The sequence below is a fragment of the Vigna umbellata genome, chromosome 8, assembly GCF_029865625.1.
Source record: "Vigna umbellata cultivar VRB3 chromosome 8, Vumbellata_1.0, whole genome shotgun sequence".
In the NCBI taxonomy this organism is placed as follows: Eukaryota; Viridiplantae; Streptophyta; class Magnoliopsida; order Fabales; family Fabaceae; genus Vigna; species Vigna umbellata.
Genome location: NC_142172.1, coordinates 32,172,852 through 32,188,943, shown reverse-complemented (window position 1 = coordinate 32,188,943; position 16,092 = coordinate 32,172,852). Strand labels below are relative to the sequence as shown.

The 16,092-nt window shown below is 36.1% G+C and overlaps 2 protein-coding genes across 4 annotated transcripts; one reads left to right on the top strand and one right to left on the bottom strand.

The window, feature by feature from the left end:
* Positions 1–200: 200 nt before the first annotated feature.
* LOC124826571 (transcription factor PIF3-like) lies at positions 201–5,145 on the top strand. Of its 3 annotated transcripts, none has more exons than XM_088097383.1 (9): positions 201–842; positions 1,127–1,342; positions 1,458–2,673; positions 2,752–2,871; positions 2,972–3,037; positions 3,359–3,424; positions 3,503–4,021; positions 4,608–4,726; positions 4,809–5,145. In XM_088097383.1, exons 2-8 carry the CDS (start codon positions 1,257–1,259, stop codon positions 4,713–4,715), a joined length of 2,181 nt encoding a protein of 726 aa, XP_087953509.1. In that variant the 5' UTR covers positions 201–842; positions 1,127–1,256; the 3' UTR covers positions 4,716–4,726; positions 4,809–5,145. The 3 variants fall into 3 exon arrangements, with proteins under 3 accessions (XP_087953509.1, XP_087953508.1, XP_087953510.1); XM_088097382.1 differs by having other exon boundaries at positions 1,088–1,342; XM_088097384.1 differs by having other exon boundaries at positions 205–1,342; positions 2,767–2,871.
* A 351-nt stretch (positions 5,146–5,496) lies between these two features.
* On the bottom strand, positions 5,497–10,271 carry LOC124826570 (uncharacterized). The gene is made up of 2 exons (XM_047299413.2): positions 9,896–10,271; positions 5,497–8,665 (listed from the first exon to the last, which is right to left on the bottom strand). Exons 1-2 carry the CDS (start codon positions 9,941–9,943, stop codon positions 5,783–5,785), a joined length of 2,931 nt encoding a protein of 976 aa, XP_047155369.2. The 5' UTR covers positions 9,944–10,271; the 3' UTR covers positions 5,497–5,782.
* Positions 10,272–16,092: the final 5,821 nt, after the last annotated feature.

Here is a 16,092-nt window from a genome sequence, read left to right as displayed (position 1 = left end):
ATCAAATTATACCAAAATAATATTTATATTTTTAATGGATTTTAATCAATAACACAGTAATATATGTTTTTAGTTATTTCGTTAGAACAAAAATTAGACGAAAAATTTTAGACTTTTTTTATTAATTTGGTTAAAGTAACACCAGAACACTCCAGAGATTGCATTTAAGTATTTTTAAGAAACAAGAGGAGCGTGTGATCCACTCGCTTAAGAGGAAGGTGACCGTGTGGTTTTGGAAGGGTCCCAGAAACTTAAACCACGACATCTTCTTTGTGACTAAACCATGGTTAGAACTTAGAAACCCCTGAATTTCGCACTCTCTTTATGTTTCTGTCTGTCTCATTTGTGTCACCGCTAGACACAGTTTTCGTCTGCATTGCCTCTCTGCAAATCTTTCGCCGCTTTCTGCGTCCATTTGGGTCTTCTGAAATTTTGAGTCTTCTCTTTCTTCGAGCTCAGACACAGTCTCTTAGGCCTCAAAGCTTACTTTTTGATACTACCCAGTGGTTGTGCAGATTGGGAATTATTACTCCCACTCAAATAGTAGTGTTGTTGCATTTGGATTAGGAATACCTCGTTGGTATCTATTCTCGAGGAACTAATGCTTTCCAAAAATTTCGTATCTCTTTTGGTGCCCGTTTGAGAAGATTTCACTGGCTTTCATCCTGAAATTATTGGGGTTACATGGGTTTCCATGATCTCAGCCGACAATCGGTGTCACTATTGTCGATGGAACTCAACTGGGTGGTTGTATTTGCCAATCTGAATGCTGCTGATTAGGGAAAAAAAAAGAGAACCCAAATAGTTCGAATCTTTTAAAGTTCCTTACTATACTTTGCAAGGTTTGTTCATGATATATACTTATATACATACATTGAAGTTGTTTAAGTTATTTTTTTTGACTGATGCTGTTTTATTAATTTAATTATGTGTTAAAGTCTTGTTTCTCCCTGACAAGGACTTGAGATATTAAAATAAAATGGTTTTAGTTTTGTAAATTATTGGTGCTGTGATGTAATGTTAGTGTAAGCTTGTTTCTTTTTCTTTTATAATTATGGCATAGTAAGACTAGGTTGGCTTACGTCAGGTTTCTTCTATGTCTTCCAACCTCATTTGGATTCCAAAGGTTTCCCAGTTAATATACTAGAGTATGTTGGAAGCAACATTGAGGGGTCTGAGTGCCTTAATTTTGATTTAAGGCCTTTCTGAGTTTTGGTACTTTGGTTCCGCGGATCGATTGATTCATCATCATCATCATGCCTTTGTACGAGTTATACCGTCTGGCCAGAGAAAAGCTTGGTACAGAGAATAACAGCACACGTGCATCTGATCAATGTTCCTCGTAAGTTCATCAGTATAGGCTGTTGCAAGTTTTTATTTATGTGTTTGAATTTTAATTTTATTCTTTTGTTTTTTTTTTCTTAACCCTGTTTTTTGGTTTGAAATTGGATGTGTAGACCTGAGAATGATTTTTTTGAGCTAGTTTGGGAGAATGGTCAGATTTCTAGCCAGGGTCAGTCTAGTAAAGTTAGAAGGAGCCCATCTTGCAAGAGTTTGCCATCTCACTGCTTACCATCTCACAGTCCCAAGGGTAGAGACAAAGATGTAGGATATGGTGCCAACAGGATTGGAAAATTTAGAGATTTAGACTCTGGATTGAATGAAATTTCAATGTCGGTGCCGTCCCGTGAAGTTGATTTCTGTCAAGACGAAGATGTGTTACCTTGGTTTGATTACCCAACAATGGATAGTTCCTTGCAACATGACTATGATTCTGATTTCCTCCCTGCCCCAACTAGCTTTACTCTATCGGATAAAAAAAGTAATAGCAGGATGGCTTTGAGGGATTCTCATAAAACTTCTGAAGAACAAGGGAATGCTTTCAAGGATTCTTCAGCTGAGCAGGTTGGAACTGTCGAGCCCAAAGCTAGCACCAATCAGTTATACCCTCCATCATTGCATCATTGTCAAACATCTTTTGTATCTTCAAGATCCAGAACATCAGATATAACTGAAAATAACAATACTAGTAATGCAAACCAGGATGCCACCTATGGCGAAATTACCAATTTTCTATCTTCCTCAAGTGATTTTTCTAGCCCAAAGGGGAAGAAGCAAGAGCCACCTCTGCCTGGCAATGGTTCCAGTTCCACCATAATGAATTTCTCCCATTTTGCTAGGCCTGCGGCAAAGGTAAGAGCTAATCTTCAGAACATTGGCTTGAAGTCTGGTTTGTCTTCAGCAAGATCAGACAGTATGGAAATTAAGAATAAAGATGCAGCTGCAACTAGCAGCAATCCTCCTGAATCAATTGTTATTGATTCAAGTGGTGAATGTCCGAAGGAACTGACTATTCACTGTCAGCAGAATGTGGATCAATCCAAGACAGATTTGAATACTTCACTGTCGAAAGCTGTTGAACAGAATGCCATTCTTTCTAAGCAGTCAGAGACTGCTTGTAATGAGAGTTCCACTAAGATTGACCAAATTGCTGATCAAGTTCTTGGTGACAGTGGTGCTAAAGGGCAGACAACTGCTGAAAATAGTATGGAGGCAGCAGTAGCCTCTTCCTCTGTTTGCTCTGGCAATGGAGCTGATAGAGGTTCAGATGAGCCAAATAAAAATTTGAAGCGAAAAAGAAAAGACACCGATGATTCTGAGTGCCACAGTGAAGTGAGTTAAAGTCTTGTATTTACAGTGTTTTATGTGTTTAATTGTTTACTTATTAATTCCCCTCAAATAATCAAGAAGACATTTTACATGAAGGATGCTGAAGAAGAATCAGCGGGTGTTAAAAAGGCATCTGGAGGGCGTGGAGGTACAGGTTCCAAGAGAACCCGTGCAGCTGAAGTGCATAACCTATCTGAAAGGGTTAGCAAGACCTATGTGTATCTGTGTAGCATTAATTGTAAAATACATTTTCCCTCGAGTCTCACTTTATGGTATTTCTGATTATAATTTGTGCCTACAGAGGCGAAGGGACAGAATCAACGAGAAGATGCGTGCGTTGCAAGAACTCATTCCAAATTGCAATAAGGTTGGCTTGGCTTTATCTGTTTTTTCAGTTTTTTAGACACCTGAAAAACTTTGTAAGATCATGGAATGAGGAAGATTTATCAAATCATCAGAAGTTACAACCTAATATCCTATAAAACCAACCTGAAGTTAAGCATTTTTGTTTACAGGATTTAAATCCTCAATTTGAATATGAACTTTGATCTTTTATTAAGTATATTGGTTATAAAAGTCGGAGAAGTTCAATATAGACTACTAAATACTTTGTATACATATTCTTACATACTTGATACTCGATTCCTCATTTACTTTGGTTTTTCTGACTTCGTATCTATTATAATAGGTGGATAAAGCCTCAATGCTAGACGAGGCAATCGAGTATCTTAAAACACTTCAGCTCCAAGTTCAAGTAATGCCTTTGGTTAAAGTTTTCTGATGATAAATGATATACTTGTGGTGAGAGTTTGATTCATATCTTCCTTTGCAGATTATGTCAATGGGAGCTGGTTTATATATGCCTCCAATGATGTTACCTGCAGGAATGCAGCACATGCATGCACCACATATGGCTCCATTTTCACCTATGGGTGTTGGCATGCATATGGGATATGGTATGGGTTATGGGGTGGGAATGCCCGACATGAATGGTGGATCTTCAAGATTCCCTATGATTCAGGTGCCCCAGATGCAAGGAAATCATATCCCTGTCGCCCAAATGTCTGGACCTACTGCTTTACATGAGATGGCCGGATCAAATCTTCCAAGGCTCGGGCTTCCTGGACAAGTACATCCCATGCCAATGCCTCGAGCTCCCATGCTGCCGTTTTCTGGAGGACCTGTCATGAACTCATCAGCTCTGGGACTACATGCTTGTGGATTGTCAGGACTTGTTGAAACCGTGGATACAGCTTCTGCATCTGGCTTAAAGGATCAAATGCCAAACGTTGGCCCACTAGTTAAGCAAAGCACTGGTGGCCGTGACTCAACAAGTCAGATGCCTACACAGGTATGTTTACGGACAGATTTCTAGAGCTTTTATATAAATGCATCTCATGATACAGGTTCAGCACAAAGTTTACTTCGTTGATTTAATTGTAACAGGCATGCATGAAAGTATTAGCAATACCATGACATTGTATTCAGTTATGATTGCAAATATTATTAAATCCTTCAGAAATTTCTGCCAAATCTTCTTATGCACTTGCTTCCCTGGACAGAATTAAAAAGTGAAAAGCCTATTGCACTCTATTTCTGCCCTTGTGCATTGTGTTACTAGTCATTCTAGGTCACCTGAAATCACCAAATGAATTGTTCTAGTTATTTGATTAATATTACTTTTATAAAGAAGGTGCACCGGATGTCAACTTTGACAATTATAGATTTTACCGTTTGAATGAACATTTTCAATTTTAGAAACTGAAAGAAACATGTAAAAAGGTAAAGGTTGAAATGAAAAGTAATTACGCGGTCTTCTAGAACAAGTATTAAAGCATCGCTATCCCCATGATTAATTTTCATTTCAATGAAAATATTCTGCTTCCATTCTTTTACTCATCTCTTCATGTCTGTGTTCTCCAATTTTGTTATGCTAGAGTGAAACAGCTGTTGTTGGATTTGAGCAATCTGCTATGGTTCATAACAGCGGTCATACCTCTGGGGCTAATGACAATGGAGCTCTTAATCCTTGTCCCAGCAGATAACGTTATATCTGGTAAATCTTCTGAGTATCTATCACTATGCGCATACATGTGGACAAAGGCACATACAGACTAACTGTTGAGTTGTTCTTGCAGGTTATGATCCACAATAATACCGTGCCTGATTGAAATTTTAGAAAACGTGAGTCTTAATCTCCCTGCAGATTACCCCATACAGGATACTTTAGAGTCATTGAGGTTAACCCGATCACAATAACTGCTGACTGAATCCTAATTTCCGGACTTACGAAATTGCACGGATTTTGTAATATCTTAAGAGGTGCAACTCATTTGTACATCCATTTAGCAACCTGTTCAATCAATTGGCATAGAAATTCGATATATTTTTACATATATGTATTCAAGTGTTTGATCATATCTATCATAGCGATTCTTTGGTTTAATGAAATAATAGTTTTTTGCCTTTGGCATCTATTTTCTCACCCTCCTAGCCCTGCAAAATTAATGAAAATGGATACAGTAGGAGCACTAAGATGTAGATTACTGTTCTAGTGCTTCTAAGTATTTCAGCAGTTCGTAAAGATTTATTTGAAAATTTATATTTGTAGATTGGTTGGTCTCCGATCATATTCATTTGTCACCTACCATACCAGTTACCATTGATGGTGGAGAAGCATATATTTTTAATACATCATCATCGTAGTGAAGGAGAAACTGCTTATGATTGCGAAAGCACCTTGAAACAGTTTTGTAATAAACAATCAATGCTAGATCATTATGAGGTCTTTTTACAAAAACGTACAAACATGTAAACTTTACACAATAAGTTAAAATTGCTTTTCTCGTTTATCAACAGCAAATAAAAACACAATGCAAATTATCCAAAAGAATAATACAGAAAAAAACAATCAAATTTTACAGCATTGCCTAAATCACGGCCTAGATCATCTTCTATATACACTACACTCTGCACACCTTTTGGCATTCAAACAAATTCAACTGAAAATTACGATGTATAAAAACCAACTTATATGCTATAATGCTATGCACCACGATAATGAAAAATAAAGCAAATCCGTAAATGCTGCAAACTCGTTCACTCAGTTCCATTATTTGACTTTAATGTCGCCCTTGGCCTCCGAGGAAAGGTTCTTGGAGGAAGGAGATTTGCCAGTGATAGCTTTCTTTGCTTTCACCAGGGACTGTTTAACCTTTGATATAATGTTATTTGATTGCTTTTGAGCTGGCTTGGCTGGAGTTTCTTTTGGAAGGTCCTTGGATGTTTTTATTGCGTCACTTTCCTTGGTGACTTGAACCTCAGTTTTCTCAGGCTCCACAGTTTGTTCTTTCTCTAACTTATTGACTCCAGGTTCAACATATTCCTCTTCTTTTTCTTCAAATTTGGATGCCAAGGTTTCTCTAACAGGTTCACTTACAGCTCTAGAGATTTCTTCTACCTTTGTTTCACCGTTCCCTTCCTTCTTGTCATCAACTACTGAGCTATCATCATCACCTCTTACATTCTCCACCTTCACACTCTCTGCTACTTCAGTTGTTGCTGTCTTTGCCTCATTCTGTTCCTCAACCTTTCTGCTTTCAGCCTCTTCCTCTGTTGAAGATCCAGTGACAGCTTTAGGTGCTTCAGGTTCCTTTTTTTCATCGTCATTTGCGGCAATGGCAACCTTTTCCTCCACGTCAGCTGGAACAGAATACTCCCTTTCTTCTTTTAAGCTAGGTTCAGCTCCCTGATCAACTGAGGCTGGTTCTGGACTTTTTATGATGCCAGCCACTTCATTTGGTACCCCTTCAATCACATCAGTAATGCTTGATTCTTTATTGTTGTCCTCTTCAACAATCTTTTCCGCTACTACAGAAGGTTCCACAGTGTTTGCTTGAGCTTCTTCATTTGATGAAACTTGTGCTGTACTTTCAGTGAAGCTAGTTTCCCCCTCTTTATCAGTTTTCACAACATTTGCTTGAGGTTCTTTATTGTCATCCTCTTCAACAACCTTTTCTGCTACTACATGAGAAGGTTCCACAGTATTTGCTTGAGGTTCGTCATTCGATGAAACTTGTGCTGCATTTTCAGTGTGGCTAATTTCCTCCTCTTTGTCAGTTTTCACAATATCTACTTGAGGTTCTTTGTTGTCATCCTCTTCAACAACCTTTTCGGCCACTACAGGAGAAGGCTCCACAATATTTGCTTGAGGTTCTTCATTCGATGAAACTTGTGTGGCATTTTCAGTGTGGCTAGTTTCCTCCTCCTTGTCAGTCTTCTCTTCCTTGATCGTGTCATCTGAAGTTCCTTCACTCTTGGAGATCTGAAGCACAACTTCAGGAGAAGGTTCCACAAGATTTGCTAGAGGTTCCTCATGTGATGAGACTTGTGCTGCATTTCCAGTGAGACCAGTTTCCTCCTCTTTGTCAGTTTTCTCTTCCTTGACCGTGTCATCTGAAGTTCCTTCACTCTTGGAAGTCTCAAGCACAGCTTCAGTAGAAGGTTCCACAAGATTTGATTGAGGTTCCTCATTTGCTGAAACCTGTGCAGCATTTACAGTGAGGCTAGTTTCCTCCTCTTTATCAGCTTTCTCTTCCTTGATCAGGTCAGCTAAAGTTCTTTCAGTCTTGGCAGTCTCGATCACAATTTCTTTCTTAGTTTCCACGTCCTTACAATCTTCCACAACTTCATCATCTACTTGTAGTTGTTCACTTGGCTTTTCCTCCACTTCAATTAACAGAGGTTCTGGTTTTTCTATCTTTTCAGAAATTGTGTCTGACTCTGAGTTGCCTGTGTCTTCCACCTTCTCAGTACTGCCTTGTTGCTCCACCTTTTCAGCTTCTGCTTCGAGAACAACTGTCTTAGACTTCTCTTCTTCCTCTAGCTTTTCTGGTTCAGTTTGACTTTCATCAACTTTAACACCCACTGGCTCTGCTTTCTCTGTTTCAAAGTTGTTAGTCTCTTTCAACACCTCTGCCTCAAAATCTAGTTCTCTTGTTTTTTCCTCTATGGCATCACTTCTTTCTGCTGATTGCTCAGGAATTGCAGATGTGTCTGGTTTCTCCTCTTCCCTTTGTTCCAATGGTTGCTTCTCTGGTTCTTCCTGGTTTTCATTCACTTTAGTAACCAAAGGTTCTGCATCCACTGTTTCCGTGGGTCCCGTTTCAAAGTTAGCGGTCTCTTCCACCACATCTTCTGAGGGTTCTGTTGCTTTTTCCTCTACGGCATCAGCCGCCTGTTCAGGTACTGCAATTGTGCTTGGTTGCTCAGCCTCTTGCAATTCTTTTTCTGCCTCTTCTATTTTTTCTTCCACTTGTGTAGCAACAGGCTCAAGCTTGTCTTCCACTCCGGCCCCTGTTTCCAAAACTTGAGCCTCTTTCACCACCTCTCCTTCTGATTCTGTCGGAGGATCAGTCTCATCTGTGTTGCTTGTTTTGTCAATAGTTTCAGTTGATGCTTCTGGAATGTCTTCTGTCTTGGGTTGCGATTGTTTCTCCTTATCTGTTTCCACAGCTTCATTTTCTAGTTTCTGTGGTGGTGTTTCTTCCACACTGAGTTCTGTGGATGCTGCCACATCTGGCTGGGAATTGGCTGCATCATGAACTGGTTCAATATCACTGATAGTGTGCGAGGCCGGAACCACTTCCTTCTCCTCCTTTAGTTTATCTTCGGCTGCAATTGTTGCTTCTGGTGGCAGTGAATATTCAGTGTTTTGTACTGCAATAGCAGGCTCAACCTTGTGATCAACTTCTTCTGTTGGAGTTGGTGTTGAACTTTGTGCATCCTCAACCTTGTGATGGTCCAGAGTATCTTCAGCAGATTGTTCTTCCTCAACTGCAGCAAGCTCTGCCGTCACCTTATCTTCTGTCTTATTTGAAGAGGTGTCCTCAGATTTGTCGTCTCCGTCAGGCTTGTCATGCTTGACTTCATCTTCATTGGCTAAAGAAGCGATCATTTGTGCAATGCCTTCGTCTTTTTCCTTCTTCACGTATTGCTATATAATAAAGATGAAAAGGCATTGATGATTAACAAACCATGAATGTAAGTACAAATAACAAAGTATGAACAAGTAAGAAGGCGTGCCACAGAAATCACAGCTTTTTCCATCAACTCCAATCAACAACATACTTTGATTTAGTAGTAGTTCCTCAGATACCAAACTCAAAGATATAGGCACTACCTTGATTTGCACTAAATGCACATCTACACAGGACACAACTTTTTCTGACATGCAATGGCAACAATGGCGGTACCTTGATCTGCCATTTCCTTATGGAAAGGTATCTACTTATCTTGCATAACAATCTACTACAGGCAATGATGGAAAAAGTGGGGAGGCACGTTGCAAAAGTTTTTTAGCAACACACAATTTTATTTGGTTTTTGTCTTGACCACCTTTCTTTCTTTTCTATAAAAGATGTTGGATTGACAGTTTTTTATGTACAAAATAACCTTGAATAGTCTCCACATTTATTTAAACAATACCAGAACTTTAGGCTTTATATATTATCAAAATTTTCTTATTATTTACAATGTGCAACATTAACTTTATTATTACATGTGAGACATATTACTAAAGAAATATTATTCTCAAAACTTTACGACATTTTCTCAAACTTCCATTGGTTTAATAATATGAAAATTCTAAAACTTTTATATATAAGAAAATCTTTTACCAGAACTATAAATTTAGTTTAGGCAAACACATTAAGCAGAAACATAATTATTTTTTTAATTATATATTTTTTGGCCTCACTAATTTTCTAGATCCGGCTTTGGTAGATTACAGGTGTATTTTCTAGAAAAGATGTTGATCAAATTCATTTCCGTTTTCATTTTTACAAAATTTATGGTATGCACCTTCACCAGCCACTTCAATATTTTTTTATATATATAAAAATACATGAATAATTTTATAGAACACAAAAAATCTTCTTTGAAAGCTATTATGCAAATCCTTAATAATGAATTACGATTGGAGATGAAAAAAGAGTTTGAACAAAGAAGTCTCAAAGCAGAACAAACTTTTTGACTCATCACTATGTTTTTTTATCAGCAAACAAATCACAAAATTTGCAGACAGTTTAGCAACTGAGTAAAGATATGAAAGCTAGACTCTGAGAAAGAATCATAAAAGAACTTAGAATTGAGGACAGATGCTACAGAAAGAAGTTGAAGATCATGATGATGTATTTGAAAAGTGAGAAAATAAAAATGAACAGACCTGATCAGTAGCAGAAGCATGATCAGATGCAGCAGTCTGAGTAGCCATGATCACCTTGGAAGTGTTTGGAGAAGTTGAGGTAGAGAAAGAAATAAAGAAAGTATGTGGTGAGAGGAATAATTTGGTTGGCAAGAACTCCTGGAAAAGAAGGAAAACCAGTTGAACTTTAGGAAGAAGAACAACTAGTTTTCCACAGAAAAAAGCAGAAACATAGATGTTTGACAGACTGTATCACATGAGCTGGTAAGGTGGTCTCAATGATTTAGGAGGATTAGGATTAAGGTGCCACTAAAGTTTTCCCATTAAAAACAAAAAAGTATAAAATAAAAAAGTTGATCACATAGCTGTGACAGTGGCAAAGTAACTAGCTTTATTGGGGACCAGATCAGTGGCAGCAAACTCATACACTTAACCTCTGAAAATGTTTGGGCCCTCTCCTCAAACCCTTCTGCTTATTAAGATTCCTGTACGTCATTAACCTTAATTAAATTAAATTTCATCAACAAATTATGGAAACCATAAATCAACACTCATATATCAGGCCAAAACCTAAGGATCCACTGGCTATTACTAACTTATAATATTATACAACTTGTTTCTTTTAAATTAAACTTCCTTTTTTGTCAGTTTTGTTCAACCAATTTCTCTTAATCATTCATAATTGTATACAAACAATGATTAAGAGAAATTATAATGTACAAATTAGTCACCTTGAAATTTTTTCTAAATAGTTATGTTCACTTGGGTCATGATTATTATTTGGATAACATTCTACCTTGTTTTTATATGTATACCAAAATCGACGGTTAAGGAAAACTGTCGTACTAATTCGCTTAAAAATGATGAAACAGATAAGCTCATGATTTGAGGTCGTGTTTTGTTCTACGTTAGGATGATAAATTTGCTTAAGTTTTCAAACTTGTATTAAGACGTACCACTTCGATGAAAATGATGCTGCCTCATCTCACTTTATTGGTGTTCGCATGTTTTGCATCATAGGGTATACCCCCTGTTCCCCCTCTTTTGCTTCGAATTTTTCTCCATCATTTTCTATTTTTTCTTTATTAATATTATATTGTTTCGATCAACTTTATGCATGCCCCCCAAAAATTAACGATTAAACGTTAGAAAAGAAAAAAGTAATACTTTCCTTGCTTGACAAACTTTTTCATAAAACTCAAGATGTTTTTTTTGGGATTACACATAGTTAGAAATAAAACAAATTTATAATATATAAATAGATACAAATTTTACTTAAATTTATTTTTATATAGAATTAAATTTGACTGAAAATTCATTTCTTAATGTAATTAATTTGGTTAGATTAACATGTATATGTTTTTGTTTGTTTGAGTCTTAACCTAATAATGTTGTGAATTTAAAAGGAAAATGAGTATTCTGAAGTGACAAGTATCATGAGTCATTGGTCATGACAGCTGCCACAGCCATGTTTTTAAAGATAGAAGACCAGTGTGCAAGAGATTTGTTGAAAAAATTATGAGTTCTCAATTCCACAAAAAATGCAAAGAAGCCCACCTTCTTTAGCTATTGAGCTGGTTCTCCTGCACATGTCCCCCCATCTTTGGAATCTTCCATTTCTGAACTCCTTCACTGTAAGAGTCAAGGTGGTCCTTCAACACTTAAGCCTCTAATTAATTTTCACGAAATAATTACGAGAGAGAACATTATGGGCAGGAACATTCATGCTTGAAAGGTATTGATTAGGTGGAAATTTATATAGAGACCCAACTTGACCATTAATTGTCTCCAAAAGAAAAAACGACTCTTCCACACAGAAAAGGAAATTAACAATTCGTTTAAGCCAGACAAGATTCATGTTTGGCCTTTCATTTCACTTTATAATGTTTTTTCGTTTTGATATTTTCGGCATCTAGAAGTCACATTTGACTTGGACCTAATTAACCAAGTTTTTCTGTTTTTAAAAAATGTTAATGGATTTTAATCTAAGTGGTTATGATGATATCTTTCCTTCACAAGGGATTCATATTTATTAAAGACTTTGTTATATAGTTAAAGCTGCCTAGTACTTGAACTATAACATGTGTTGGGTTTGATTTTATTATGTGTACTCTTTGCTTGTGATCACAAGTTTGGTGTTTGATCGTAAAACTAAAACTAAAACTTTACACCACCAAATAATTAAACTTTTCTCCTTTTTCAATGGAGAATGCCGACGAGTGTATGTATGGATACATTTCTTTTTTCCTTTTCCTTTTGGACTCGCTTGATTTGCTTCTATATATGCCTTGTGTGAATCCTCTCAGATTTCAGTTTTTTGTGAAGTTGACAGATATTGGTGGAGCAGAAGTTAAGAAAATGATGTTACAAAAGTAGGTTATTAGGGCATGGATGAGAGATGAAGTTGTTTACACAGTAAAGTGTTGGAGTTTGGTGAAGTGAAGATGTGCAACAAAATTGGGTCAGTGTTGCTTGTTAAGGTTCATCTTGGATCCACAGCTTTTAGAGGCAACTGAAGTAGATCTTGCTTTAATGGCTGATAATTATAAAGATTGTGTATTTAGCTAAATTGAGAAGCTAGTTAATGGTTTATAAATGTTGGTGGCAGTTAGATCAGTGAGATTTGATGTTTTCTTTGTTACATTTTTTTAAATTATTTATGATAAATTCGATCTTATGCATATATTGTTGGAAGAAGAAATTTAACAAAGAGATGAGATGTAAATCCAATAATATAAATATCACTCTTTATTTAAAACTTTAAGATAATAGATTAACTACTCTTTGAAACTTCTATATAACGTTGTATTTTATAAAACGATTCACAACAAATTATTTGTACAGAGAGAAGAATGATTGAGATAGGCAGAATTGTGCATGATGTCAGCTACAACACCCAACAGGCTGCATTAAATCATATTCTTGCTCCATCTCCAAACACAAACCACATCTTTTCTATTGTCGACCCAACTTCAGATATTATTTCTGTTTTGCCATTTTCATTTCATTTTTCAAAAGTTTTATCTGATAGAGAGCTTTGGGTTTGGGCCCATATGGTTTTTTGTTCGGTTCAAATCATATATAAATCGTCAAGATCATGTTACTTAGTTGCTTTTGTTTTCTGACGTTTTCTGACAAGTATATGTAGTTAAAATGTTTCAAATATTATTTTTCTACCAAAAAATGAAAATCTTATCTCAATAATAGATTGAGTTTTAGTGCAAACTTTTGTAACATGGATTATTAAAAAATCCTTTAATTGTAACAGTAAGAAAAGACTGCACATAAAAATATTACATGTAAAAATTACTTTTTATAAGGAATATTTATACATTATAATTCATCAAATATAAATATTATAATTCATCAAATATAAAAAGGAATATTTATACATACTATAATTCATCAAATATAAATATAAAAAATAGTGTGATGCTAATGTTACACGATAGTTATAGAAAATAGACATGACAATATTTTTTGTAATAAATATAATAATTTTTTATACCAAATCTAATTATAATTGATATATAAAGTGAATGCGATAATATTTTTATAATAAATTTATTTTCTACAACTGTTAATTATAAACTGTATAAAAAGTGAACGTATTAATATTTTTGTAATAAATAAGATAATTTTTAATACTTATTTTAATTATAATTGGTATAAAAGGTGGATAGATGAATATTTTTATAATAAATAGAAAAATTTTCTACAGTGATTTTAATTATAAGTGATATAAAAGTTAGTTTTTTTTTTTTTTTTTATTTTAAAACAGAGGATTCTCAAGTTCTTAATTGTCATTTTCTTATTTCTCCTTTCTCATTATTGTCTCTTCTCTTCTGTGAAATTTGAACCAAATCTCCTTCTCTTTCACCATCATGCTTGCTGTCATTTCCTGTCATCCATTCTTCCGTGATGTTGTGCAATGACTTCTACATTATATATAACTTAGATCTCGTTCATGATGGTGGGTTCTATCTTCCATTATGTGATTAATAAAATATTATTTAATATTGAGTCTTTTTTTAAGATGTATATTTCTCGATATGATATGAGTACGTTAATTAAAAGTCTATAAATATACATAAATTTTACCTAACATGGTACTTTAGAGTCTACTTAAGTATAAAGTCCTCGCATTCATTTTCTTGAATATTCCATCTAATAAGATTTTGTTTTACTTTTAACCAGAGGGGGAAAGTGGCGGAGGTATAAAAGGACTGACTGCACAATTAGTTAAAGAGGAATTGGACGACAGAATAATAACTGGCCAAGTTAGACACATACAACACATAGAAGGTTTTTTCAAAATTTGTAGTTTCTCTCTCAATCTCCATTATCAGGGAAGCCAAAAGAACAAGGAGAGACATCAATTATTTTTGTATACAACTTTATATCAATTTTGGTTTAAATTTATTCTAACTCACAACTACTCATATTTAATTCATTACACGAAATATATTATTAAGCTATTACATTTTGAATTGCAATTTATATAAGGTTAACTCACAAAATCTTAAATTATTTTGAATCAAGTTTAATGAATGTATTAGAAAGTCGGTTTAAGCTTAACTCAACCCACAAAACCGGTTTGTAAGGTGAGGTTTGCACCTCACTTATATATTATAATTTGGCCTTATCTCTAGTCGATGTGGGACTTCCAACACACCCCCTTAACGCTAAGGTATAGACATCTCGTGCGTGATAGTAGAAATTGGGTGGTCCGATAACGACCCGATAGCGGGTGGAATAGAAGAATAGAATGCCCACTTAGAACTCGCTAGGATAGACTCCAACTATGACTCTGATACCATGTTAGAAAGTGGATTTTTAAGCCTAACTTAACCCCACAAAATCGGCTAGTGCAGAAAGGACTTTAGACGTATGTTATTTTGGGCTTTTAACGTCTGATCTCTGTCCGACGTCTATATGGGTGACGTTAATGAGACGTCAGACCCTTTAAGTCAGACGTCTCTATAGAGACGTCGGACCTATATAGGTCAGATGTCTATATAGACGTCGGACCCATACAGGTCAGACGTCTCTAAGGTTGCTCCTGACTCTTGGTGATTCGAGTTTACAACTTTATATTTTAGTTGAAGAGAATGTATTGTACATTTTTTTTTATTGGATGGTTTTAAAAATGTAGTGGAGGGAATTGGAGGACTACAAAACGCAAGAAATCGCCGCCAAAGAACGCCACCCAAGGACACGAGAATAACTGCACCAAAACCCAACGAAAACGCATTTTAATCGGTTCAAATGAAAGATAATGCATCAAAGAGTGATGTAATCGGACTAAAATTAATTTAAAACGGTGCAAAAGTGAGAAAACGAACCTGAAAAATGTAACCCGTAGAGAGAAAACGCGACGAAGATGATGAACAATGAGTGCGTGTAACGGCTGTCTCGCGTTCACGTTGTTTTAATGCCGAAATTTAGACGTCGGTTCCCCTAATTAACAGACGTCTAAAGTGCTTTAGAAGTCGAAGTGGCGGGATCAGACGTCTAAAGGGAGTCAAAAAGTGACTTTTACAATTTCTGGGTTTAGGGTTTAGACGTCGGTTCCCCCAATTAACAGACGTCTAAAGTGCTTTAGAAGTCGAAGTGGCGGGATCAGACATCTAAAGGGAGTCAAAAAGTGACTTTTAAAATTTCTGGGTTTAGGGTTTAGACGTCGGTTCCCCCAATTAACAAACGTCTAAAGTGCTTTAGAAGTCGGAGTGGCGGGATCAGACGTCTAAAGGGTGACATTAAAGGTCTTTTCTGCACTAGCACCTCACTTATATATTATAATTTGGCCTTATCTCTAGTCGACGTGTGACTTCCAACACGCCCCCTTCACGCCGAGTATAGACATCTCGTGCGTGATAATAGAAATTGAATGGTCCGATAGCGGCCCGATAATGGGTGGAATAGAAGAATAGAATGCTCACTTAGAACTCGCTAGGATAGACTCCAACTATGGCTCATAGTTTATAACCAGGCTCTGATACCATATTAGAAGGTGGGTTTAAGTCTAACTCAAAACCACAAAACCAGCTTGTAAGGTAAGGTTTGCACCTCACTTATATATTATAATTTGACCTTATCTCTAGTCGACGTGAGACTTCCAACACACCCCCTTCACGTCGAGATACCATATTAGAAGGTGGGTTTAAGTCTAACTCAAAACCACAAAACCAGCTTGTAAGGTAAGGTTTGCACCTCAC